The 27,753-nt window shown below is 40.2% G+C and overlaps 3 protein-coding genes across 3 annotated transcripts in view; all 3 read right to left on the bottom strand.

Annotated features, from left to right (window-relative positions):
• LOC109468600 (tropomodulin-1-like) overlaps positions 1-5,477 on the bottom strand; it is a 28,629-nt gene extending 23,152 nt beyond the window's left edge. The window contains exon 1 of the mRNA XM_019766911.1: positions 5,308-5,477. The gene's annotated coding sequence lies outside the window, so the exon portion shown is untranslated. The remainder of the gene's footprint in view (positions 1-5,307) is intronic.
• A 1,912-nt stretch (positions 5,478-7,389) lies between these two features.
• Positions 7,390-12,088, bottom strand: LOC109468641. The gene is made up of 3 exons (XM_019766959.1): positions 11,779-12,088; positions 8,345-8,512; positions 7,390-7,865 (listed from the first exon to the last, which is right to left on the bottom strand). The coding sequence occupies exons 1-3, from the start codon at positions 11,936-11,938 to the stop codon at positions 7,717-7,719; spliced, it is 477 nt and encodes a 158-aa protein (XP_019622518.1). The 5' UTR covers positions 11,939-12,088; the 3' UTR covers positions 7,390-7,716.
• Positions 12,089-12,690: 602 nt separating this feature from the next.
• LOC109468394 lies at positions 12,691-15,302 on the bottom strand. Its single transcript, XM_019766644.1, has 3 exons — positions 15,071-15,302; positions 13,475-13,631; positions 12,691-13,432 (listed from the first exon to the last, which is right to left on the bottom strand). Exons 1-3 carry the CDS (start codon positions 15,243-15,245, stop codon positions 13,264-13,266), a joined length of 501 nt encoding a protein of 166 aa, XP_019622203.1. The 5' UTR covers positions 15,246-15,302; the 3' UTR covers positions 12,691-13,263.
• Between the last annotated feature and the right edge of the window lie 12,451 nt (positions 15,303-27,753).

A 27,753-nucleotide genomic window follows, 5' to 3' on the forward strand; every position in this document is an offset into this window, starting at 1 on the left:
ACAGGCCGTACTGCCACTGCCAGATCTTGCTGGCTTATTAACATAATATATGCAACGATGAGCAATGTGTGGCTTTTGTCAGTTTATGGCTCACGTGGGCGACATTTTGACGTAAAATTATATTTGAAATGTTTAATTTTGTCAAACATAGAGCTGTGGTGACATTTTATCTTATAGTAGCCCAATTTTAATTTTTAGCGCTTCAAGTACATACGGGACCCCAAGCGCAGACAGCGCAGACACAATGACCCGACTCGGACAACAGAAACATGACGTAATTAGGACCAACGAACGTACCTACCTAGGAGCATGTAGGAAAGCGAACACAATTTCGTTCGCCCGCCGTAGGGCGGGCGAACGAAAAAAACAAACTTCTAAATTGAATTAAGTTCTTGTTTGACAACCAATCCAGCAGATAATGAAATTATACTACTAAATGTTTATCAAAGTTAAAAATTGTTTGAACCAGTCTGGTATGTTGATTTTATGGTTCGTAACATTTGGGTCTATCTAAAGCAATGCATGCTCAGGCCTGTTTTTTTCCCTGTCGCTTCATTTTTGAAAAATAAAATCTGAGAACCAACAACAAATCAAATTGGTGTGGCTTACCTACTTCTATGCACCTTAACCAAAACAAGAGGCTTTGCTCTGTTCTGTACACGTGAGTGCTTAACAAGGACATCTCATTTTACAAAACAACGTCAAGACATGACAAGATAAAGAAAACCTAAGATGTTCCTCATGAAAACAACACATATGGCAAGTTCCTCTACCAACTATGACTGACTTCTTTATGAAAAATTACTTTTAAAACTACAATGACAAGATATAGAAGATAGATATCTTGAGTATTGAGTAAGTATAATGCAAGAGTACTGGAGCCACTGAAAAGACTTGACATTTTGAAGGACATAATAATAACTAACTACAATACAATGGCTTGTTTATGACTTTTTTTTGTGTGTGTACTAGATTTTGTAACTCGTTGTAAATCAGATAGCAGATGACCTGATTTTCAGCTGAATGTTTGTACCAGGTTTTGTGACACACCCCAGTGAGTTAAGACCTGTATTCTTGTCCCTGACATGTTGACAGAGAGTCTTCACTACTGAGTCATCAATACACAGTCAGGCATGCAGAAAATCAGCTAAACTTAGAGGTACTACTCAATGGTTAGTTATCTACTTTGCAATAAGAAAAAAAAAACTTCAGAATAGATGGGAAAAGGCTGATAGTGGTAATGTATCTTTGTTTACTTACTAGATCACAATTAGGTTTATGGCTTGCTGTCATCATCATCATCATCATCATCAATATAACTAATGCTGTTAGTGTGGCCAGTTACAATAAATCAAATCATTTTCAGAGGGACTTTATTTTGCTATAGGAGACAAAAAATGTTTCCTGTGCTTTATAACTTTGTGGTTGAAACAGTTTTGTACAGTAACTGCAGTAAAAATACAATGAAGAATATGATGTATACTTGACTAATTGTACGTGCACTAAGCCAAAGGTACTAGTACGTATTTCTAATTTTGTGTACGAAACCCATACATAAATATCTATATACCAGGTACACCTACAGTTAGCCTGGCGTACGTAGAGCCAAAAATTAGGTGCACAATTTCTGGTGCACAAAAGCATATGTGCACATACAATTTCAAGCCCTAAGCCAACAATTTCAACCTAATGCTAATGCCAAAGAAGAACACATGTGCGTTCACATGAAGGACTGGACTCTGCCATTTTGTGGACAGTGCAAATCTAAGGGGAGATCAGCCCACTTGATCAAACAGCTGAGAACAAATAGGGCACTCTGCCTTTTGTGAGAGGGACATTCTTTCACCTAAGATCAAGAATAAGATGTCCCAAAGATCTCTTATTTCTAAGATCTTCAAATGTAGGTCTTAAGAACTGAGAGACACTTTTCAATCTGTTTTTGTTTCCTGTATATTATCTTGGCTGTTTCAGTTTAGTTTGTATATTATGTACTGTTATTTTGACAACTATGAATAAACAAAATACGAATACAGAGATTTTCAATATACTTACATCTACATGTATCTCATGCCCAGACACTACATTTTTCCCTTATAGTTATATGTAACGTTATATACTGCCAATGAATATCTAGCACTATACTTAAAAGAGACTGTATCATCTTGAACACAAACTTGTAATATACACACTTCATATTAATATCAATTGTTTAACTATGATTATGAGACAATATTTCTTCTGCTGCCAAAAATATCAAGTGGTCCCACTAGAAAGGAGGTTACTAGTACTGTTAAACTGTTGACTCTCTAACCACCATTAGACTTGCATGTAAACAACACTGATGATTTGTGACATTGTAAATATGTGGAGAACTACTAGTATGTGTACGTGCTCCCAAAGTAATTTCAGGGCAGTAAACCTGGATTTTCAAAGTCAATTTACTGGTCATCCTTGCATGGTCAGTAGTGGTCAGTCTTTACAGTTTACTAGTGGTCCACCAGTGGTGGAAATACTTTTTTTCAGTGCTCTGCAATATTGCAGAAGAGTCAAAATTTTGTTCTGCAATTTGAAAATACTTTCTGCAAATACACAAGCCTCCATACTACAACCTTCTCAAACCATTAATGTCTTTTTTACATCATATATACTAATATAGCTTTGTAAATCTGTAGCATTACTGGAATTCTTTTAAGTTTAATCTATCACTCTTTTTAATTTCAGACTTTATAGATCCTTCTCCACAGAAAATTTATCATTTACTGGTATCTTCACGGGTCTTTCACCGCTGTCTCCCACTACAAGCTACTACAACTAAAATCATACCTTACCTGTAAATGTACTAGTAATCACACCCACATATCATCCTTCCACACAACATACTAATAAAAGACACACCAAAAAAACAGTACTTAACTCTTAAGCAACTCGATATGATTTATGATTTTGTTCCCTACATTTAGGTTAAAAAAACCCTAATAATATTTTTGTTTGAGAACTGGATTTTGAACATTTTAGATGTGGGATACAGGTCAAGTATTATTTGCATTTCACTCATCATTGTTAACATTTCTCAAGGTGTCAAATGTCTCCTTAAAGAACGGCTGCCGAGTCCTTGTCTTCTCTGGCGTGAAACTAGGTCTTAAGGATCAATCAACGCACAAAGAAAGACTCCGACTTCATCCCTATAATATAGACAACCTGACCTACTTCTAACTCTCTAACAAAAGGCAGATTTTCCTGTATTTTGGGACCACAAGCTTGAGAAATGGTTGAAGCTTTTCCAGTTTTTCATCAGAGGTTTACTTAATTAAAGGTTGAATTGTGTTAAATTTTGTGTACAAAACATTATATGTTGTTAGTTTTGACTGCAAAAAACCAACTGCAGTCACATATTTACTTATGGATTGCAAAAGAGTTTAAAAACTTGCAAATTATCTTTCAACTAGACAACATCAATCATTGTTGAGGAATACCCAACCAATTACTTGATATATGTGAAGTCCAGATTCTATCTAAATGTTTTTTTTTGTCCAACAATAGTTCTTTATCATGTGATGAATAACTCCCTAAATCCCTAAACCAACAAAACCATCCCTACAACATCACAAGGGCCTCTTTCTACAGAACATTTTCATTCCTATCTTTTCCCATGGGACATTCTTGTCCACAAATAACAGGCAGCCTACTTATAATGATGAATACCTCTACAGACGCCCCTGGGGCTAAAAGTTAAATAAATCCAGTTCTCTTCACATCTATGGTAAACAGAAAAGGACAACTGACTTCTGTGTTGCCTCCACAAATTGAAAGAAAGACCCTTTTCATGTCCTTCATAATGTGGGTCCTACATTTTTCATGTCACGGCCATGTTGTTTGGACAAGCGAGAATTGTGCGGTGACCTTTGCGAACCGTGTAACAACTAGTGACTTGTTGCTTTCTTAATTGTTATTCATAACCTTAAGCCAAGCTTCCGATGTCTTATAAAATGTCCTCATCCAGAGTATTTCTTGGTTTGATGCCCTGAAATTGCATGGTATGAAAGAAAGCTGAATTTGCCTGTAAAATGTGCCTACATGCTAATATATAATTCAACACTCCAGCCAAGGTTAAAAGATCATTGTGTTAGTAATGATGGTGGTAATAAATTTTACATGTACACAACCCTTAAGAGCACACAGTGCAGGGTAATATGAGTATGCAAATATTCCGTTTTCAGTGATATCAAGTGATATTAGAAAAAATATTTTGCTTTAATTAGACAACTGATTTTATCACAATCATAATGAATAATATTAATAAAACCTTATTTACCAGTTAACAACACAAAAACATTTTTCATGGTTAAGAATATCATTAATTACATCTATGTATAATTTTGAGTACCAAAACTGTATTTCTAACATTACACATAATATTAAATTCAAATTGCATATTACATGTACCTTAAACATGCAATAAAATTTGTGTGGCCTGAACATAATTTTAGACCTTACGTAATGATTGAAAAATTATCTGTAACAATTAAAATAGTTGCATATACCGTGTTGTGCAATAAAGTTCTGCTGTCAACTTATAACATGTAACTGTTAATTGCATGACATGATTTACATCCCAGCAAAGAAAAACATTGGAAACAACATTTTAGGTTTGGCAATGCTCAAGTACAAGTACACGCAATGACATTCTGTAGGATCGCAACAAATCCGTTACTTGATACCAAAAAACAGCCTGTTTTGCAGACAACTCACGTTCCAAATGTAAAAATAAACGTCTGCTGAAACTAATATATTTTGCAGGCGTTCTTTATGGGGTGGGAGGGGGGTGAGGTTATGGCTACGTGTCAAAAATAATTCTGCCATAGTAAACAAGCTGTTGGTAACACTTGATTTCTCTAAAATACACAAATTACAATACAATAAGACTTACAGGCTGGTATGAATATAGATCATCATGCAAAAACGAGTTAAAACTCTCTGTGTCTGATATGTTTTAGGTTTTGGCTCCGATACAAACCGAAAACTTTGAACTTCAACTGGGCGTGTACATGACAACAGAGATGAAAGAAGGACTGAACTAAAAACAGGATGCCTGTCCATACAGTGACTTTCACCCTGAACCAAAGGGTAACGGGAGATACCGACATAAAGTCGCCTGTACCAGTCCAGATCGCCAGCAATTTTAGGAATGAGAAAGTGTCATATATAGGACAACCGCCCCCTCCCACTCCTCTTAAAAATCTCTCCCAAAAACGGGTAGGTTTGTGGCGTGATTCTACGTCTTTACCAGAAGGGTGGAATTGTTCTCACCTTGTGCGCGTCTGTTGGGTGAAGTGGAGTTGAGAGGACGGTTAAACGGCGTTTGTTTGGGGTGTAAGAGCAGAAAACAAGCGTCCGTTCCTGACGCCCCGGCCCCGAGGATCTGGTTTCCGCCTTTCCGCTGACAACAGGCTGCACGGATCTCGCGTTTTCTCGCGTGACTTTAATAAAAGTAGTATAGATGGTGCTGTGTACCCACTGTTTTATTGGTGGACGTGTTGTCTGTAAACATAAACTGTCGGTTGGATCTATCTCCAAGGAGGCATAAGGCTTGGTTTTTCGTTCTTAAGTAGTATTTTCTGCATTTCTATGTCTCTCTTTATGTATGGACTTCTTTCATCTGTATTTGCATGATGCTGTTTCATTCAAAACATTAACGTTAAGGGTGAGGCATGAACATCTACAGTTGAAAAGTGCCCAAATCTTATCCCTTCTTTTATAAAACAAAAAAGAGCAAGGCCTTACGCTGGATCCCATTCTTCTTTCTTAAGTAGTGTGGATTATATAATGTTGTAAGGATGTTAAGCATGGACAGTGTAGTCAGTAACGTTACCAAGGACAGTTACTATACCAATATCCACGAGACCACGACCACACATAACGCCGTAACAAAGCGAACTAGCAGCCACATCTGCAAACAAATGCAGTATAGTTCACTCCCTTCCCATGCAAAATGGAAAGTTACATATCAATCCTTTACATCTACCCCAAATCAAATGGACTATACGATCATCCCCCTACTCTAGAATGGAAAGTTCTAAATTTGAACCCCGTACAAAAACTAACCCTGTCCTATGCAAACATTCTTCTGCCAAGATACTTTTCAGAGTTACACCTTGCAGAATGCAAAAGCTACCCCCTTATCAAAGTCCAGGTCAAACTACTGACGCTCAGCCGATGCCTGCAGGGCGTATTCATCCCGCTAGGTGGGGATGTTGACCGTAGGCCTGCCGAAATTTCAATCCAAATTTCGTCTGCTCTGCTTCAATGTGTCATCAAATCGGTACATACGGGATGCCACCAAGCGGTTTTGATGTAAACTGGAGGTATAGTTATTGACTTGGCGTAACTATGGACGAACAAACATGCACTCGAAATTTCTAGACCCACCCAAACCTAATCCTTGCGGACAGGTCCCTTAGCAACTGGCAGACCCCCCCCCCCACTTGGTACCTAACCTTTAAAATTTTATCATGTCAAAAAAGCCTGACAGTTTTTTTGGCAACTGGATATGAAATAAATGGGGTCCGTGTTCCACAGGTCGGCTAGTATGTACAGAGTGTCACCTGCGTGGCACTAACTTGGCAGTGTGATTGTGATAGAACTAGCCGGTTTGACATTTCACCTCTATTTAGATATTTCATTGACGCTTAGAACTACATGTACTTGTAGCTTTGTTTAGCGTTATTTCAAACCCCACTTCATGTTAATGGTATTTTTGGTTGATGCAATTTTTATAGAGAACATACTAGTATCCATTTCGACGTTTAGAAAAAGAGAAAAGGGAAAATTTTGACATCAAAAAGTGCATGGTTTTATCAGTTAGTTAAATTCCTTTCCTGCGTGGGTGTGTATTTATCTATGCCTGAATGCGTGCGTGCGGGCCTGCGGGGCATTCATTGGTATTTGACAGAGTACTTAATACTTTACTGTACAAATATACAATTACTGGATTTTAACGACAAATTTAATGTTACATGAAGTTCAAAAAGTAAGTGTTGCAGGGAAAAGATTGTAGCGAGGTGTGAGTCATGTTGTCATTCTTTGTGAGGTTGAATTAAGACAGCTATAACGTTAATTGTTATAAAGTTAAATCAAGTTTTACTTTCAATCTTAACGAATTGGACCTTGATTCTCTCGTATGGACACACCCTTAAAATGGAATGCGGTGTTCAGGGAGTCAAATCTGGATTTTTATACTGTATGGGCGGTACCTAAAAAGTTAAGGGACTCCTCGCGTAGGTCACTTCAAATATGAAATAATGACGAAAATGTGCTACAAAATCAGACATCAATACATAATTGTTACTTTTATACTATAATTCAACAATAACAAGCACACAGAAGACTGACTGATTGTTGAAAAAAAAAGCTTTATGCAACGGTATATATGCTTGATGTATAAAATACTAATAGTAACAGTCTTCTTTTGTAAGCTAGGCTACCTTAACACGTTTCTGGCCAATACCTCAAGTGTCACAGTTTATTTGGTTTAACACTATTCATAATTGCAGTTTTGGTAAACAAAGATCGTTATCACAAAATAACTAACAGCATAATTAGCCAGATACTGAAAACCAACAATAGTAGCAACTTTTTCAACAATGGCGTCTACATCCGGGTACTTTTAGGATGACGTCCACATCCTGGTACTTGTGTGATGACGTCTACATCCGGGCACTATGCTATGAAGCAGGCGACCCCCCCGCCGATGGTGAAGAGGCCCTGGATCCAGGTCAGGTAGAAGGAGTAGCCGTAGGGAACACTGCCGACCGAGTTGTTCTCGTAGTAGCCGGTAAAGGTGGCAGCGCAGATGAGACCACATACACCTGAGGAAAGAGTTGGAGGTTTTGAACCATAAACATGTGCTACATAAACATAAACATAAACATAAACAATAAACGTATGATTGAAGAAAAGTTCGCTAAAAAAACTATGGATCTTTACATCTTCAAGTTTTATGAATTTGTCTGGAGTTCTCTTTTACGAGCTATACCCTTAAAGTCATAGTCAATGCCACACATGGCCAAACATGGTCTCCCAATTTTCTGCAATGGTTAAGACTTATTAGTCCTGAGAAAAAACATCTGCAAAAGTTTGGGAGTCTTTAGTTTACTTGCTTTAAAAGTAGCGAGCCGTAAAATCAAACCCGGGAAAGCTATATTATTCTTAGACGAGATCAGAGGAGCAAACTCATGATAGAATAGGATTTCAGACTACTCCCAACCCAACGACGACCTAGCTTGGTTGGGAACTAGTCGGGAGCCAAGTCGTGAGAAAGTCCTGAATGTGTGTATAGGTTCCCTACCTGCTACTGCGATGAGCCCACCGGCAGTTCTCTTCTTGTTGACCCGGGTAAAGAGGCTGTGTTTGACGGCGTGTACCACCCCGGCCAGGATACCCACCACCAGCAGCAGGGCGCCCACAACCGCGAAGAAACGACAGGCGTGGTAGGCGCCGTTCAACGAGTCAATATCTGTGCAAGAACAGTAAAATCACCTCATGTCAAAATGGTGATAAAAGAAATTAGCCTCTACCAGGCTTCTGGAGGAGGCTGGAAAGAGTAGAAATCGGCCAAATATAGAGACAGCATGCCAAGGGAGTTTGGTCGGCTGGAGAAAACACTTTCCCGTTTATCTCTATTTGGCCGATTTTTACTCTTTCCGGCCGCCTCCTAAGGCCTGGTAGAGGCTAAGAAGAAATTATATTCTAAGGAAAATACGAATTTTCAATACCTCAAATCTTGGTTGCTAACTCTAGCACTAATAAAGGCATGGCTATGTCTTGTTATCTCCAAGCATTGGGTGGCGTATTGGACCCTCTCTGGCCAATGGATACTGCCTGGTCAATTTGACACTGTCTTTTTCCACCCTAGGAACTACTTGGAGATTACATTTCTTGTTCTTTTTAGGGTTGGTTAAGACCTTAGTATAATAAAGTTCATACGTCCCCCTGTTCATCTAATTCGTTCAAAAAATCACCATAGAAAATATTGCTGACTTTTCCATTTAAAAACTTAATCCCGTCCTGTTTTGTCAAGAAATCTCTCTTTCCCCTCTTTTTTCTCGTGAAATTTATAACGTGTAAGATATCAAGCAAACACAGTGCACTTTGACACCTGTGTCACTCTAACCCTAGCTGGTTGACAGGTAACGGTGTATCCATTCCGCCTTGTTGCAGAACAACGCTATGTGCAAATAATCAGAGATAAGGGCATGGGTGGGGCTGTTTGATCAGTGTTTTGTCCTTTGTAAATTTTAGGGGTGCTTGATGTTACGACTGGAGGTTTTAATGCGGTAAAAGGTAAGGGTAGTCCCATAGGTTTTTTCAGGCTGTAGGGACAATGGGTTAACGTTGTTTATACACTGTCTTTTTTTTATATTCCAACATGTAATCACAAGACGTGGTGACGGCACACTCAAGTTTTTTAAACTTATATTAATGTCGCCACCAACACGGGGGACAATACAATACTCATTTTCACCTGAGCGAAGTGAGGAAAGTCGCGTATAAAGTGCCTTTCCCAAGGGCACAAGATCGGTGGTATGTCAGGACTCGAACTCGGGACCTCTGGGTTTCGAGTCGAGCACTCGCTACGCCACACGACCCCAAACTGGAGCTTGTAAATTCGGTAACAGGTAAGGGTAGTCCAATAGCCTTTTTCAGGCTTTAGAGGCAATGGGTTGTTCATACACTGTGTCTAGGGCATGGTATTGGAAGGTGGAGCCCATCCCTATCCTTCCACGGCCTTTTACCTCCCAAAATTAAGCCAGGTGTAAAATGGGTATTTTACACCTGGGTGGAGGTTGTAACATAATGATTTACAACATAAAACGCCGTCTCCACCCTGAAGATGTATTTGCGCTGTCACAAAGTAATATCCGGGTTATTTGAAGAATCTGTTGAAGCAACACTTAAGATAGAACCAAAACACTTCAGATCCAACACAGGTACTAACTATGTTCCCCATTGCGTCCTTAGGAAAGACAGTGTAGTATCCAGAAGCGTGCTTCATTCAGAACCATGCTCAGTTCTGGATAGTCTACGTGTAGCCAAATCCGTGCCTGGGCGAAATATATCGCTCTTTGATACGTGGAGACTAAAGTATTCAGAACCGTGCCATCCTAACCATGACCCATTCAGGCATAGAACTCGATAGGTACCAGCTTTTGGACACACTTAACACGACTTTCCTCACTCCACCCAGGTGTAAATGGGTACCTAACTTCGGTTTGGGGAGGCAAAAAGATGCATGAATGAAAGACACTCCCTATACAGCTAACAGACACTGCCTACAGCTAACAAAGACCTCCAAACCCATTTGACCTTTACCTCACTTAACTTTTTTCACCCATTGACACATACCAGACTGTGTGCCGAATACGGCATTGTCTATCAAATGACGTCAATGTGACGTCAGAGTTTCGTAGGCGTGGCTAGTAAAGATATGCACAACACACCTACACTCCACCCAAATTAAATACTCGGACCCTCATGACCCAACCCTGGTAACGTTTTGATCCTTGTAAGATTTGACAAACACCCAGATGTCAAAGTTTCGCATTTTTGACTGGTTGACATTTCCGTTAGGCGCACCTTTTGAAAGATCAACGTCTTTGTTTGAGTTTTGGGCGGGTGGGTTTTTTTCGTGACAAACCTCCTTGAGAGTCAACTCCTTTCTTTTTCTCCGTTTTCCCGCGCTTTTTTATCGTTTCATTTCCGATCAGACGCGCACGTAACACACGCCCTAGACTTGTTCGAATCTCCGAACAGGTTTTTTGGTGGATACGAGACTGTATCAAATTGCCACTGACAATATCTATTTACCACCAATTCCGTTGGCGAAAAAGAAGCCCGATAAAAACGCCTAAACAACACCTAAGCCTAAACCTCTGCTACAAGTGTGCCCCTTTCCCCGAGTTTTCAAGTAAGACAATTTCAGAGACTCGGAAAGTAGTAAAGAAATGGAAAAAATGAGCAGTTACTTGTAGATTGCAAGTTGCATTTTTCTAGGCCTATAGGACACAGATGTTTTTAAGTTAAATTTTAATAAGGAGCAAACAAAACGTCCTCAAATGTGGCAAGCAGTGGTTGTGGTTATGGGACAGTATTGTATCGAGAACCGCACCTGTCTAGTTATATGCCTGAATGGGTTAGGGTTATGACCAGGCACGGTTCTGGATAGTCTCCGCGTATCCAAGAACGTGCATTTGCGTAAAGCACGGCTCTGGATACACGTGAACTATCCAGAACCGTGCTTGAGCATGTTTCTGGGTAGAGCACGGCTCTTGATATTACAGGGATACATGTACATGTATGTTCCTCTTGATACATAATGTAGTACAGGGGTATGTTCTTCTTGATATTACACTTATTACAGGGATACATGTATGTTCCTCTTGATACATAATGTATTACAGGGATATGTTCCTGTCTAGGAGGAGTGAATTTAACAGCACAAAAAATACATTAACTGCTCGACCGTTGTCATCGTGTCCTGTTTTTTTTAAATCTTAACTACATCCTGTATCACCCTTCTGCAGGAAGGTCTAGTGAAGTCTTGTTTAGCCATTTTTCGCTTTCCCGTATATACTTTTCGCAAGAATAACAAATAAATCTTTAGCTATTGCTGTAAGAATTGATCCAGATACAAATGTATTTATCAATACCACCACATGAAGAATGAACGTTGAAATGTACAAATGAATGAATGAATGGACGATAGAATGAACGAATACGTACCGTACGAGGCGCAAATCCGGATGGCGCCCTTAGTACAAGTCTGCCACAACCCGCTCTCCGCTCCTGCGTTCGACAGCCAAGCTGTTGTCGCTATCCCCACGATATACAACAGCAAGCCAATACCTGAGCTGGCCAAACCTCCTACAAGCCGGTTATTCATCGTGAAAATGTACCCTTAGTACGTTTGCAAACCGAGGAAAACTAGAAACCTTCACGTAGGATTGCTTCAGGCTTATCAAAAAGATTTTCTGTTAACACTAGACTAAGTAAGACACGCCCAAACGCGTAGGTGTGTTTGCCGTTTGTTTTAGGCGCCAAAACTACTAGGATTGGCTGGTTTCAAGGTCCGGAGACGCGTGTGCGTTTCTGACAGTGTAAATAAAAGATGGGCGTGTCGTAAGATTTTCAACACAGGCCGTAAGTTAGTCAAATCAGGGACATTGTGCCCTTGGTCAAAGGACGCAGCAAAATGTCATTCTTAGAATATGTCATCTAGCTTTTTGACGGTGGAAAAACTGTAGCCTGGTTACCAAATCTAATTTAGCAGTCTCTTTCTTTTAGAGGCAGCTACATAAAGTTTGGTAGCCAAGCTAGTAAAACTGTGGCTATGTGTGTAACTAAGACAGCAAATGACGGCACTCTAGTCTCTACGCCGAGGACGTCGGGCAGCTCTGTAGTTTACATCTAAACCGCAGGGCGACGTTGTTGTTTAAGGCCTTGCATTTTATAAACATTTATATTGTTTAAAACTCTGATCATGGACACATAGTTTTCTATTCACTTCCTCTTTCTATACGAATCGAATCGAATTTGAGTTACATTTGAGTCAAATTTGACAGCAAGTCACACTAGGAAGCAGGTTTGAGAGTCCATCTTTATTTGCGAACACCCGCAACCTCATTAAACATTATTGTTTTATAATGTGCAATTGCATAAAGTGTGTGAACAAAGCAACAAAAACGTAAGCATTGCTTTCTTGAAGAAAAGTGAAGATGATCTCGAACTATTCTATCTCAATACTTCTACTTGTTGTTGTTGACACGCTAAGATGCAAAAGCTGCGTAGACAACCGTTTTAAAGCTTAAACGCTTCACTTCAGGCCGGCAAAACTGGATTTCTAAAGTCAATTGCTTGTCATTCTTTTAATGTAGTAACGTTGAATCAACGGAACCACATATCTTGAGGCAAAAATGCGATGTCGCTGACGAAAATAGCTTTCTTATTTCGTACCGTAGCCTACTAGGCTGTATCTACCTATTTATGGGTGGTACCCCAAACATAAGGAAACTCCTCACGTAGCTTGTTTTGGGACTATTTCAATCGCTTCAGCTATGAATTCAAAATGATGACTGAAAAATGTGCTAAGAAAATGACATTGAATGTCAATATCAGACAGATTTACTCATGCAGAATATTTTTTCATTTTGCCGCCCTGAAATTGCATTGGATGCCTTTAAAGCTGGTGGACTCCATTGAGGACCAAAGCTAAGATGTCTGAGCCTCGAGCTCCACGTCCCTATGCCCGGCGACGATGATGGCTCCACCTCCCCCGATCGTGAAGAACGCCTGGACCCAGATCAGGTAGAAGGAGTAGCCGAAAGAGGTCGAGACGCCCTGAATCGACGTCGCCACATTTTCACTGGTAAAGATGGCGATTTGAGATTTTTTACAAATACGTATGATTCAAATTTGATACCTGCAGCAATGATCAGGCAACCGCCGACCTTCCTGTTTTTTTTTGGAGTTCTTTTTCATGGAGAAGCAGGTTCCAGCCACGCCGGTCAAGACCAGTGATGCTCCGATCACGGCGAAGGCACGGGTGGCGTTGAAAGTACTGGAAAGCTGACCGATATCTATAGAAAACAAATATTACGATTGTGTATTGTTGTGGGCAGACTTTTAACCCTATCTAGACCGGGGGGGGGGGCTTAAAGTGCCCGCGGCAACTTTGATGTCACCTAGCGTCTGAACGGCTAAAGCTAGAACCGCCAAATTTGGTGACTTTTCCTAAAATATTGTTGGCAACAAATCTGTATAAGTGGAATAAGATTATGATTTTTCTTGTTGCCATGGCAACGGGTTTCTGACAGGCATTTTTTGCCAAATTTAATTATTTCCATTTAAACAACAGAATTTTATGGGTTTATGTCAAGTTACACATTGTTTCTAACATTAATAACATCACATATAATTATATGTAAATTTTATCATTAAAAATGCATAATTTATGCTAATTTGATGACGTCATTGGCCAAAATCCAAGATGGCGGACCATATCATTAGATCAGGTAAATGCAGCTTATTTTCCTTAAAATTTCATCAATACTCCCATTTTTTTACAAAAAAGGTTCATATGAATGTCTTTAGTCTGTTTACAATGTATTTTAGGTTTCATCCTGAAAAAAAACTTTTTCAAAATTCAAGATTGATGATCCAAGATGGCGGATATGTAATATATGCATGACGTCATTTTATGACGTCACCGGTGTTGCTATGGGCAACATAAGACTTAGTACATCCTAATATTCTGTCATAAACACTTTTGGTAAAGTTATGTCGTATACTGTTTAGTTTTCAGGGAATAACCTATCTAGACGGTTTTGGCCAATAAAATCACATTAATGACGCCATAATGACGTCATATTACGTCACAACGACATAAAATTGTACGTATGATAAATTTTTACTAGTACATCATCCTCTGAAAATTTGGTGGTCCTACGATATACCGTTCTCGAGTTCTGAGGGGGGGGGCCGAATGAGCCCCCCCCCCGGTCCCACCAAGCCCAAAAAAGCCCGGTCTAGATAGGGTTAAACCTAGGCGTCCTCGCATGACGTATATAGACCAGCTGGCTGCCGATGTGGGACTACCAAAGGAGTACCTGGCGAGTGCCATGACGGACAGAATAGACTGGAGGGAGAGAGTCTGGGACCGGGAACCACCCCCGACCTGATGATGTATTGTTGTAAAGTGATAGGGTACTGTATTGTGGAAAAGAAGAAAACGGTCCGACGTTTGTGACAGCAAGGCACGTGGAGTGACAACAAGGCACGTGGAACGAAGTTTTTCATGGCGAATAAGGGTGGATACGTGTACCAAACTAAAAGTACAAATCTAACTGAGTTAATTCAATTACTAGCAATACTAAAAGAAAACTATCCGAAGTTTGTGACAGTGATCATGACAGTAAGGCACGTGGCTAATGGATACTGGGTGGCCAATTTGATTCTGTCTTCGGCCACCGAAATATCTACTAGTTGGAGATTAGTTAGGAATGAATATCAAACTTACTGTAGGCTGTGCAGACCTTCGCCCCCAAGGCTGTGTCACAAACCTGCCACAGTCCCGTTTCACTTTTCACCCCAAGTCCTTCAGCGGACGCCCAACCGGGGGTAACTATCCCCACCACGAACAAAACCATCCCGATAACAGAGCTGCCGATTCCGAACGCTAGAATTTTGTTCATCTTGTCTCAGCGCTGCGCGTTTTACGTCTACACAAAATCAGTAACACTTGTTGTTGACGCAAGTCGCTCTAAAAGTCAAGTCGGTGGTAGCTAGGGAGACCACGTCTTTAGCTCTTGGTTTGCCAATTGTGTGATAATAATTTATCACCCCTAACGATATTTTATTGGCTCTCCGAAAGGAGTACTGCCACCTTGTACTTGAATAGGTTTCCTACGATCCGGGGTAACGTATATAAGTGTTGTTAGGCAAATAGCTATAGTTACCTTACAAGCAAAAAAAAAAAAAAACGACAATATAACTAGAAAGGCCGACATTTGCTCGGGAGCAAATGCAGCAGATGGCTTCACCACACATCCCGGCCCCATGCAGCAATGGAATCTTCCAACGCCTTCTGCTGTTGGAACATGTACATGTAGATTGACAGGATCTATGCCACCCTGTATCTGCTTGAAGGCCAATGTGCATACACATCATGGTGAAAGGTAGACCTCTTGCGGAATTCATACGAACTGCAAAAGGCATGAGTGGTAAATGTGGAACAACCTATATTATTACTACCACTTTAATAAACCGGTCTTAGTTTGGCTGTTTATGTAATGAACAGTGAAGCCAGGAATGCAAGGAATCGAACCCATGTCCTCCTGGACTCTATCCACTCGGTTTCTGCAAGACCTCTCTGTAATACTTCCCTGTAGACCATTCTGGATTCTGGAAAAGAAGTCCAGATATTTGAGGGTTAAACCATTTATGTCACAATGTAACGTCACACATGTCGCCGATACGGCTGTAATGTTATTGGAGTAGACATCGTTTTCGCAATGCTGTAGCCAAGGTATCCCTACTGACCATGCCATGGCTTACAGAGACGTACCCGGCAGTCCAGGATAGTTCCTGTGGGTTTACTGAGAATAAAGGGTTTCCTGAAAAGGTAATGAACAGACAGTGTTCGAACTAGACTGCTTACGTCATGTCGGTCACGACTGTGTGGATTCAAAGCAATCTTCCCGACGGCCTTGCCTCATGGCGTGGAGTTCATGTCATGGGAAAAATGCACAAGAGGTTTACCCAGACTTGGACGACCGCCAACGTCGTCAGTCATCTGTTCTACAGGAAGAGTAAGCGCTGGTCCATCGACAATTTGCAACAACTTAGGAGTGGCAGGCCGTTCGGTGTCATATAAGTCGGAAGTCGGTACCGCCCCCCGTCTAGGTTGATAGAAGGTCGGTGTGTCCCAATGTAGATGGTCTCCTTCACTCCTCTCACAAAAAGAACGTGTCTACAGCAATTTTTTTATTCCAACATTTCATGACCAAACGTGGCGGCGGCACACTCAAGCTATATCAGCTTATTTTATGCCGCCACCAACACAGAGTACAAATACAGGACAGGACAATACTCATTTTCACTTGAGTTAAGTGAGGAAAGTCGTGTAAAGTGCCTTCCCCAAGGGCACAAGATCGGTGGCATGTCAGGACTCGAACCCGGGACCTCTTGGTTCCGAGCACTCTGCCTCTACGCCAAATGGCCTTACGCACTTGATTAAGGTAGCTGATGAAAACTGAGAGCTTCGATCGAAACTAAAAAGATACCACAAGGACATAATAAAGATTCTGGGTTAGGAATCGGGTGACCCAATCTAGGTTTGAGAGAAGGTTAAAGAGTAATAGATCCAGCCCACTTCAAAACTGACGGAATGCAAAGAAACATCGTGATCTTTACCCACAAAAGTCACATAGCATGTAGATTTATTCATTGTGGTCAACCTTACAGACGCAGTGGAAAGACCATGGCCTATTTCTTCTCCCGCTTCCAGTGATTCAATTTCTTTTGTGTTCTACACCAGCTACGATGGGACATAAAATATACATCAATCAGAATTAGTTGACCGTTCTTGTGAACCTGGATGGAGCAAATGCTGACAAATGTACGCCCTGCTGGGAATAGGATGGCATTCTGGCCGATTCCATTATTGAGGTAGACCGACTGTAAAGCCTTGCTGAGAAGGAAAGCACAATGGCAAACACCGCTAGATGTCTGTGAATAGGATCTGATACCGTGGACCAACAAAAAATGTTGCTGTATACTAAAGCTACTAGTGCGCTATTTTTTTCAAATGTCTAACATGTTGAATAATGCTATCGTCATGCCATGTCTCAAGTACCTGTCACACATTCACGAATTTAGCCTCCCGAACACAAGCCGAACGCCCCACAACCATGGTTAGGAGCGACTTCATCTAATACCAGAACACCAGCCAACCAATTAAGAGTCAACAGTGTTTGGGGCGTGGTCGGGGGTTAAACTTGACTCAAATTTAACTCAAACTTGGTACATAAAGAGCCCAGATACAATGAACCCGTAAATAATTCACATACTGTCCATATCGACTGTCTTCTCTGTCACGACCAGTGGAAAAGTTGCTCTTCAGTGAGCTAACTTGAAGCTGGCTCAAAACCAGTAACTTTTCACTTCCACGCACATTAAGTGGCCCCGATGAGGGTTACAGTCGTTGTGAAATATCCGTCCGTGCCCTTCGCAATCTGCCGGCAACTCCAGGTGTCCTGATTTGTAGCGGCAAGTGCTATTTCCGACACGGGGCGTCGTTTTGATTAACAGCCTAATGCCTCCATACATAACACACAGCACGCACACAACATATTGGGCTCTACACATGTTCACCCTTGGCATTTGATCGCTGGCATCGCACAGCCGCAAGTGATTACATTAAGAACTCCCTCAGTAAGCTTAATATGATAACCGTGAGCCCAGCAAATATTTGTGGAACACATTTGATCTTAAAAGGCATCCGATACAATTTCACGGTGGCAAAAGAAAAAAAATATTCTGGATGAGAAAATATGCCTGATATTGACATTTTATTGACATTTATGGCCATTTCTTAGCGGATTTTTGTCATCAAATGAAGCCCATAGATAGCTGGAACCGGACTACGATACAAAACAAGCAACCGTTTTCCGTTAGCTACAATTCATTTTTATCTCACAGATGTCAGTATGCTATGGGATAATCTGGATTCAACTTACTACATTAAAAGGATGACAACAAATGACTTGAAAATCCAGTTTCGTCGCTCTGAAATTGCTTTCAATGCCCTAAACTCAGCATTATGAGATAATGTAACCGGGTGGGTGTTTGGAAAGTCAATAGTGTATTTACTAACCAGAAGATCTGGATGAATGAAATGGTAAAAAATCCATTTATTTCTTTGCAAGATTAAAGTTCGGAAATGCTAAAAATTGTAAACGCAAACTGGCTGTATATGTCTTGATCGCGATACAACTCGGAGAATTCATATTTCTCAACTGTACGGCTGCAAATGGTAACTTTTCCTGTCAGTGACTAATAATTCACAACTTGGACAATATGAAATGCACTGTTCAAATATCACACACCTAAGAAATGAAAGAATGATGATATATTGAGAATGGTTCAGAAGGGTGGATAAGGTCGACCCAACTCTCACCACAGATGTGGCGAAAGGCAAAGAAAAAACATTGTACAAAATGTATAAAAGTAAATAATTTCCTCGGGTTTGTGAATGATTGAATAGCAAAGTTCTTTATTCACCACCACTTTTTTTCGGCTCCTTTAAGAAATAAAAAAAAATGTTGTGAATAAAGAACTTTGCTATATCACAAAATGTGCATCTTATAACGTATGTATATATATCACAAGATACACAAATGCACGGAAAACAATAAAAATATATGTATAACTACAAACCAAGTAAATAAAACCTACAAGAGGCTATATAGATGTAAGAAGAAACCAAAGAATAAACCACTATTAATTGTCTAACTTACAATTATTTCATCATCCGCTTCACCCCATCTACTGACATGTATTTATTCTACATTATTTGTAGTTTTCGCTGTTATATAATATACTTGTACATATATATGAATCATATTTTTTTAAGTTATAAGTTATATTTTTTTGAATGTTCCCTGTCTGCCTTCCAATTGTATTCTGCCAAGAACGCCCTTGGCATTGTTAGTAGCTATTGAATTGAAAGAAATAGTCTAACCCTCTAGTCCATGGATGATGGATTACCCTAGCATAGAAGAAATAGATGGCTCTGAATAAGTTGGTAGAGTGTCTCCAACAGGGCGTCCCTTAGTGGGTGTGCGTCCGGAAGTTCAAAGCAAAGTTCATGTCAACACATTTACCCTTAAGACGCCACATGCCCACCTGACCAACTTAAGGGCTACAATATCTGCCCACCTACCCGCTAGAGTAGATTCTACAGCCATTAGAAATGTCCCTAGCTGGTAACTTTCTTTATACATCCTTAAATCGGCTTCAAGTCTTCAGAGTGTTAGCGCAGTGATAGTAACTGTTTCTCCAGGGTAGTTCCTGGTAAAGCCAATATAAGTGCAGGGAAAGCTTGAGCAAACCGATCGTTATAGCTGGTCCTATGTATCAATTTGGAGATACCGTGGGATTCAGTTTAAGCTACCGAGACACCAGTAGGGTTTTAATAAAGGTAAAAGTTCCAGCATTGACGTATGTGCAAGGGATGTGTTTTCATGTCCGACTGCCACTTGGGATAGATGTAACTTCATCTGTGTAGAGTGGCATAGTCGTCACTGAGGAATGTGATATAAGACATTGGAAATGCTTGCGTTTGTCATACTGTAGTAGATACTCTCGTATGAGTTTACCGCCGTAAACCTCCTTGTGAGGAAAGCAGGGAAATTATTTCATGCTGCTTAGCAGCTTGACTGTTTAACATCGCCTATGCATGGTACCAGACGACTGGTTTGTCTATAGCTACGCCCCAATTCTACGCCCCCTGGCGGCTTGCTATGGCACTGTAGCGGAACTCCCGGTTTTGATATCTCATGATCTGGGCTGATATTTTGCATAGTAGATATCTTTTGGTAGACAGATTGTTCTTGAACGGCATGGAACTTGCTGAAAATGTGTTACCTTTAATCGTGGTTAATGACAGGGTCAAAAGATCTTGAAAAGTTTGAAAACAGCGCACACCAACGTACAAAAGCGTACAAGGATACCATTAACTATCACTAAAGCCCTGACGCCAAGAAGCAAAGTAGTTCATTTACAGTACCTGGCTCCATAGGAACCCACTGTTCCATGTGGAAAGTTTGAAGCTTCACGAATTTGCCATGATTCATTCCAAGAATGGACTTCGTATCTTGAGACTTCATCCCACACGCTTCAACAGGTATGATGGATTGTTTTTCATTATCTCTTTGATCAGAACTCCCAAGAAGATCCACGGCAGTAGACGCTTCATTCTATTAATACACAAAATAAAATATTATCTTTTTAGAAAGTTCTGCTATGACTGACACAAACCATTCCAATTTTCTGTAGCAGATGTGGAGTTATAGGTTGATCGTGGAGTCAACAGACGGAGTGAAAAATAGAACAGGTTTTAGCTGTAATTCTTTCCGTCGTTGATGAAAAGACCTCAGGCCTTATAAAGATCGATTACCCTCCTGGTAGGTAACACATTAGGGAACATTCACGTTAGCTTTCCCATCTCGTTTTTCATAAGAAGTAAACGTATCGCTACCATCTGTCTCTGTCTGCCTACAACATCAGCGTTGGCAGCCGGTGTATTTTTAGATTTCTAATCGGCGTTTGATGCCAGTTTTTTTTCAAACTTTCAGCAACCCACTGTTTCAAACCTCTAGTAACCCATAGTCTTTTTATTGTTCACACATTAAGGAAGATAGTATAACACAAATTGGTAGCGCACTCAAGTAGCTAAGACTTATTTTAAACGCTATCACTCACACATAATGAGAGGATAAATTAACAAAAACGAATCCAATATAAAGGAAATACAGATGATATTACATATGTAACACAACATGCAATCGTGACAAAGCACAAGTTGTACCTCAGTATGTGATGCTATATGTTAACCCTCTGTCAAACATAGCCGAATATGGCTTTCCAAATGCTGCCGAACTCCCGCCACCCATGGTTAGGAGTAGGTCGGGAGTAAGTGTCTTGATAACTTAACTCTACTCAGCTCAGCTCAGCTCAACTCTACTCAACTCAACTCAACTCAGCTCAACTCAACTCAAGTCAACTCAACTCAACTCAACTCAGCTCAACTCAACTCAACTCAACTCAGCTCAGCTCAACTCAACTCAACTCAGCTCAACTCAACTCAACTCAACTCAACTCAACTCAACTCAGCTCAACTCAACTCAGCTCAGCTCAACTCAACTCAACTCAACTCAACTCAGATCAACTCAACTCAACTCAACTCAGCTCAGCTCAGCTCAGCTCAACTCAACTCTAAAAGGCCACGGTGACTCTACAGGTACGTACCATCAACGCAGAAGTGGTGCATATCTTTGCACCGGACTAACACAAATTGCCTATTTCATGAACGTATTTATATGGTTGTTACAAAATCAATCAAAGGGATCCGTCACAATCATGCTCATTGACAGACCACCCAGCAAAGCCCCACCTGACCTCACATCAGTATTCAGCCGTGCGATGTCATTGACGGATGCCCAACTTTAAATCACCAGCCATGAACTCAGACAAGTAATCTTTACACTTCGTGCGGAGAATAAAGACTTCCTGAAGATGTCTAATCATCCGTTTCAAACCGCTTAAAAGCCTCACTCAAGAAAAAAGGAATTTAGAGTGAATAGAAGTGACTCAATGCATTGTGTCAAATTTTGCATATACGGATTCTGGTAAGATGTCTGTTGCTGATATATTGTTTGGGCTTTGCAAAAGCTGGCGCCAACCGTGATTGCCGGCATTAGAAACTTATCTCAAAGTTCAAATGGTTTCATAATCACTTTAAGAGCCGTTAAAGTGCCCTAACGGTTAAGATACGTTTTTCTGATAGGCAATATGACTGTGTTATTATTAACAACATTAAGTTTCTCTAGATCTACATGTAACTCTTCTGGATTTATTACATTTCAGAAAAATATATTAAATGCCTTAAGGATAGATTGACTGATTGGACGTATGAATCAATAGTATGTTTATTAGTAGAAATCCACTTACCAGTCTTTGACAGAATGATATGATGAAAATCTATAGAGACCGCTTTGGACATTTTAGGTTGAACTTATTAGAGGAACAGCAAGCTCAAGTTACAATGAAACCTTTACAAAGATATCACGTTTTCCACCAAACACCAGCCGAGCACTCTGACCACATTAGGGCCACGCCTACATTTCAACACGAATCAACACGAATTTGAGTTAGATTTGAGTCAAATTCAACCCCCGAACACTGCTAACGCACTCCTAAATGGTTAGCTAGTGTTCTGCTCACTTACAGCCGAATGCCAACCATTCAACTATGATCGAGTCAATTTCACCGAACACCAGCCGACTTTTCTTACTCCAAACCATGGTTTTGGGGCATTCGGCTAGTGTTCGGGTGGCCATATTCGTAAATGTTCAACAGGGGGCTTTAGATTCTATCATGTGAAGCCAAAGTCGGTAATTCCAGACTTATCAGACCAAACCATCTTGAAGTGTGTCATGGTAGGTTAGCTTCCCTGGAGGTGGACTCAGGAGTTAATTTGTACTCCAGGTTTGTCCACACTACCCGGAAGGGATAGCTGTAGATCCCTCTAAGTATAGACATTCGTTCTTATCAGATGAAAGGGGGATAGAAAATCGTTTAATTCCTTGCGCTTCCTGATTCCCTCATCTCGGCAATGGTTATGCTAAGCCACCAGGGACGGAGATCTACCCAGCAATATAGTATACCTGATGGGTTTTACTTGTTCACGTAATCCCGACTTTTAAAAGTAGAGCATCGATATTGTTTTTTGTTGTTGCTTTATTCAGTTCTAAGTGCTGAATCAGGATGGTTGTACTTGGTGTCTGTAGAATGTGACCTACGAAGGCCTTTCTACCAGCTTTTCAAAGTAGCCTTTGCTACAAAAGAGCCGAGCACACCAACAGAGCTGCATTTTTTGCCCTAAATAATCGAACTTCATCAATACTTTGCGCTTATAAACCTGCATTTCTTCTCTGGTCTCTCAGTCACTGACGAAAGCTAGTGGATACCAAAATCATATCCAGTTGCTTGAGTAACTGATTTTTGGCGTATCTTATTAGCTGGATGCCTAATCTTCATCGACGTAATCAAAGTCCAGCATTTAAAGTATTTATATTCTTATTTATTTATTTTATTCACATTTATTTTCCGAGGATGAGGCAAAAAGTTATAAAACTTATCTCAGCCCTCTCCTCACACATAAAAGGATACAATAAAACAAAGTAATAATAATAATAAGAAATGACAAGGGTACATAGTAGGCTGGTGTACAAATCAAAATGAATCAACTAAATCAAACAAAACTTATTTCTGCTACAAAAGAGCCAAACATGCCAAAATGTGGCACTGGCACTGAAAAAAGAAATGCCATAGCTAGAGATATACAACTGCATTTTAAATCATTCCACGCACCCGAATAGTAGCCAACCTCGAGCTCGCCGAACACCAGCCGACTACAGCCGACATTGCTCCCGACCTACTCCTAACCATGGTCGGGGAAGTACGTCAGTCTGCGGAAGGCCATATTTGGCTACATGTGATCGGTGTTTAATCTCCGTGAGGACGTCAAATTTGTCTCCCTCCTCACCGATATCCGACAGTCACGACAGTTGATGGAGTAGTTGATTAGAAAGCTTCCATCGTGTTTGTTATTTATGAGTCCTGGCGTCGACGACGGACATTATGAGACCGTTTGGAAAGCTTTTACCAATCTGCACAAACCCATCAGATCGTACTTTCCCGGTCGTAATGCATCTTGTTCCAAGGGCACAAGCACTTAAGAACTCGATTTTTGCGAATTTGGATAAGGCCATGTTGATTTGATTATAAGGATGACATCCGCGCGCGCATGAATTTTCGTCGTTTCACAAAAAAAAAACGACCATACTGTAAATCGTACAAAATGAGCGAATATATGCCGGTATGTTGCAAAAAAAAAAGTATTGGAAAACGAATGTCAAAATCAATTCAGAAATGAAATAATGTGTGAAGAAATAAAAATGAAGAGTCAATTATTCTTCTCTATATCATACTGTGTGTGTTAAGTCATTTATTAAACCATTATGACCACGCAGATTTCATAATGAAGGAAACTTTTTTCGCTGAACTTTTTTCTATTCGCACGCTCGCGTCAGTTTTGGGGTTCCCAGAGGATGTCATCCACATAATCAAATCATCATGGGCAAATGCTTCAGAATGTTTATTTTCACCATTAACTTCTACACATACCAATCGTAAAACTCAGAGAAATGGTTATATATTAATTTGGCCACAGGCATTTTGGTGTACGTACATATTGATACGACCGTAAATACGAATGTGAATACAACTATTATTATAAGTGCAAATATAAAAACATTTGTTTTAGGCCATTCTACTTTTATTTGAAGGATTCTGCCTTCTCGGAAAATGTACGTTTCCTTTGGCAAACTACCAACCACTAAAACATTGGACTGCTACATTGTAAAAGATTTACACCAAGACTCAATCACACACCTGTATACACGATGAACATTGCCCATTAGTGAGCAGTAAATCGCACAGGAAAGACGAAGCTGATGTGAAAATAAACTTTTAGATGGCGCCATTTTACTGCACCCCGGAGCATCCATGTCTTACTGCTACTTCAATGTTGACCTCCTCACACGGACCCTAACAGTTTCTGGATCCAATCATCAATCTATCATCCTCCTATGGCCCACATTAACGTTACACAGAGAGGCGATATAGCAACAGTTAGGAGACTTGTTACCAGCTAGATCCTTAAATCACCTCCAAAACGCACCTAATGCTCAGTAATGGAGCATTGTTGTGCATGGGCAATTCCTTGACTAGGTAAATGTAGCTCAGTTATACTACTATGGTAAATATTCTTAATTGATAGCAAGATGGTAACTGTTGTGTCTTATTATTTTTTATATTTATTGCCAATGGCCCATTTCAGGTTATGAAAAGAGTGCGCACATTTATTTGCATATATATTGATTTATATTTCTTCGTAAATTGTGATGTCCACGAGTAATGAAAATTGGCATTGTAAAGCCAGAAAGATGGTTCCGGGTGTTACTTCTGGCAACTGCCAGAAAGTCCTGTTGCAAAGTTCTAGCTCATAACTCAAGTAACAAGTCAGCTATTCCCATCACGTGTAAGGTATACTATAATGTTTTAAATGGGCCACTACTTTTTGGGTAACACTTCTGTAAAGTGTGTTCATGATGATGTTCCATCCACACAGTGACATTCGAATTCACCACAATTTCCGTTACTGCCACGTTGAAAGGCGTTAGAAGGCCTACTAAAGAAGAAATGACACTATGGTATATAGCTCACTCATATCCTATACCAAGCACGATTTCAAACAACCTGAAGAACATAAACTGTTCTCCAGAAGATGCCTCTTGTGCAAAAGTGCACACCGTCCACTAATAAATAACGACAATTTACTTTCAGTTGTTAATGGTTTATAATTACTTAGATCAAAAGGCCGTGTACTTTCCGGCTCTTGGTCGATTTCTGGCTTCCTTCTCGTCTTGCAATTATAGAACATCAGTCGGTGGTCATCAATATCCATGGAAGTCACGTTAGAATGCCAAGACCGCATCAGGAAGTCACGGCCTTTCTCTACAGGCTATCTGTAAAGTCGTCCTCCTGGAATTTCGTTACACTGAAGGGCAAGTGCAAGGACAAAGAGATAATTGCCACAACTTTGCTGTAAAGTGAAGTTGCACTTTGAGGTATTCTCGTAGGAATTTATCAACTATTTGCTTGCAAATATGTTTTGGGAAGTTTATATTCATCTTAGTCTTTTTGGCTTCTATTTTGTTTAGAATTGCCATGGCGTACCCCTCTCTCCCCCTTCTCTCTCTCCATACACACACGTACACACACACATACACACACACATACACACACACACACACACACACACACACACACACACACATATTATATATACACACACAGACTCTCACACACACGCGCGCGCGCACACACACGCATGAAATAACACAATTCATGTTTTTTAAGCATACATGAACAGCCCGTTGCACGTGCTTCGATCATGTAAAGACTGTTTGCCTCCCATTTCGCCCGGAGGATAAGAGGAGATTACACAGCCATTACGTGCGGAATCCAGTCGATACAGCGGCTCTCCTCTGTTTGCCCCACACTTGCTCCACTGCGCCGTCCATCTTGGCTTAGGGCGGTAATAATGCCGTCTTCCCTGAAGTTGAATTATAGAGGTTCTATACTTTATACATCAGCAATAAAGTCCAAGAGATACGGAACCTCGTACGATACATGCACTGTGATGCACTTTGATGATTGCAACTGTGAGGTTTTTAAATGACCACAAATGCTGAACACAGGTAATAATAAGCCTTGTGTCCATGAGCCAACTTGAGCTAAGGGAGCGAGCTGCAAGCAATGTTTTTTCAGTTGATGTTTTCAAGAAAATTCCTTCACCTGCCAAAATGCTATCATTACCACAGGAAATAATCTAGCAAATTTTCTTTAAATAAAGTTGGCTTTGAACCTCCATGAATACTATTGCTATTTGTCTTGCATTCAGTATTTAGAAATATCCTATGAGCCTGTTTTTTTAAAATTCAGTCCAAAGAGACATATAATGCAATCTGATATTCATCTGCCTCCAAGAGGCTAACGAACTTTCATGATAGGCTAAGATATAGTCAAGGGGCTAAAATATAAGTGGATATAGAATGGAATGAAAGACTTTCATTGTACGTTTATGCTCTTACAATCTAAGTACAGGTCACGGAGAAATAAAATTACAGTGATATTTTACTAGAACTATGCAGACTAATGTGAACTACTATGTACAGATTAATCTTTTTCTCGCTTCTTAAGGCAGTAACTGTTGTAGACGTATACATGAAAATACGGAGCTCACAATGATACATGGTTTAGTTCATCATGGCAGTCTAAGCCAGTGATCGTAATGCTGTAATGGGTGAGCGTTGATGCTGGGATGTATAACCGTGCACTTACTAGTATGTAGCGATTGTGCAGATAAAGGTGTAACGTATTACTGGTAACGGACAGGAAGTGACAGCATAGATGACCCCCCGATAGTTGTGCCGGCTTGAAAAGAAGGAATCCTTGCTCTATTCAGCGAGTCATCCATCTATGTCACCCTCCCCTCCAGGTATCTTGTCCCTATCTACCCTACATTAACCTCGTCAATCGTATTGAATACCAAACAATTAATGCAATTTTTCTTTGGTTAAGTTGGTCAATAGGTTACAAAGCATGGTAAAACTCGACATTCGCTGACCCATGATTATATAAAAGGTTAAATGTTTTTCGGCCTTCCTTGGCATGCACTAGATTTTGAATTAAAATGTTGGGGCTAAATAGTGTAACGTTATAACAGACTATTAGTTGTATTGCCCCTTGATATAATTCTGTGGAATAAAGCTTTAGAAATATGGTATATAT

The sequence above is a fragment of the Branchiostoma belcheri genome, unplaced genomic scaffold, assembly GCF_001625305.1.
Source record: "Branchiostoma belcheri isolate BF01 breed outbred unplaced genomic scaffold, Haploidv18h27 scaffold2, whole genome shotgun sequence".
Taxonomy (NCBI): Eukaryota; Metazoa; Chordata; class Leptocardii; order Amphioxiformes; family Branchiostomatidae; genus Branchiostoma; species Branchiostoma belcheri.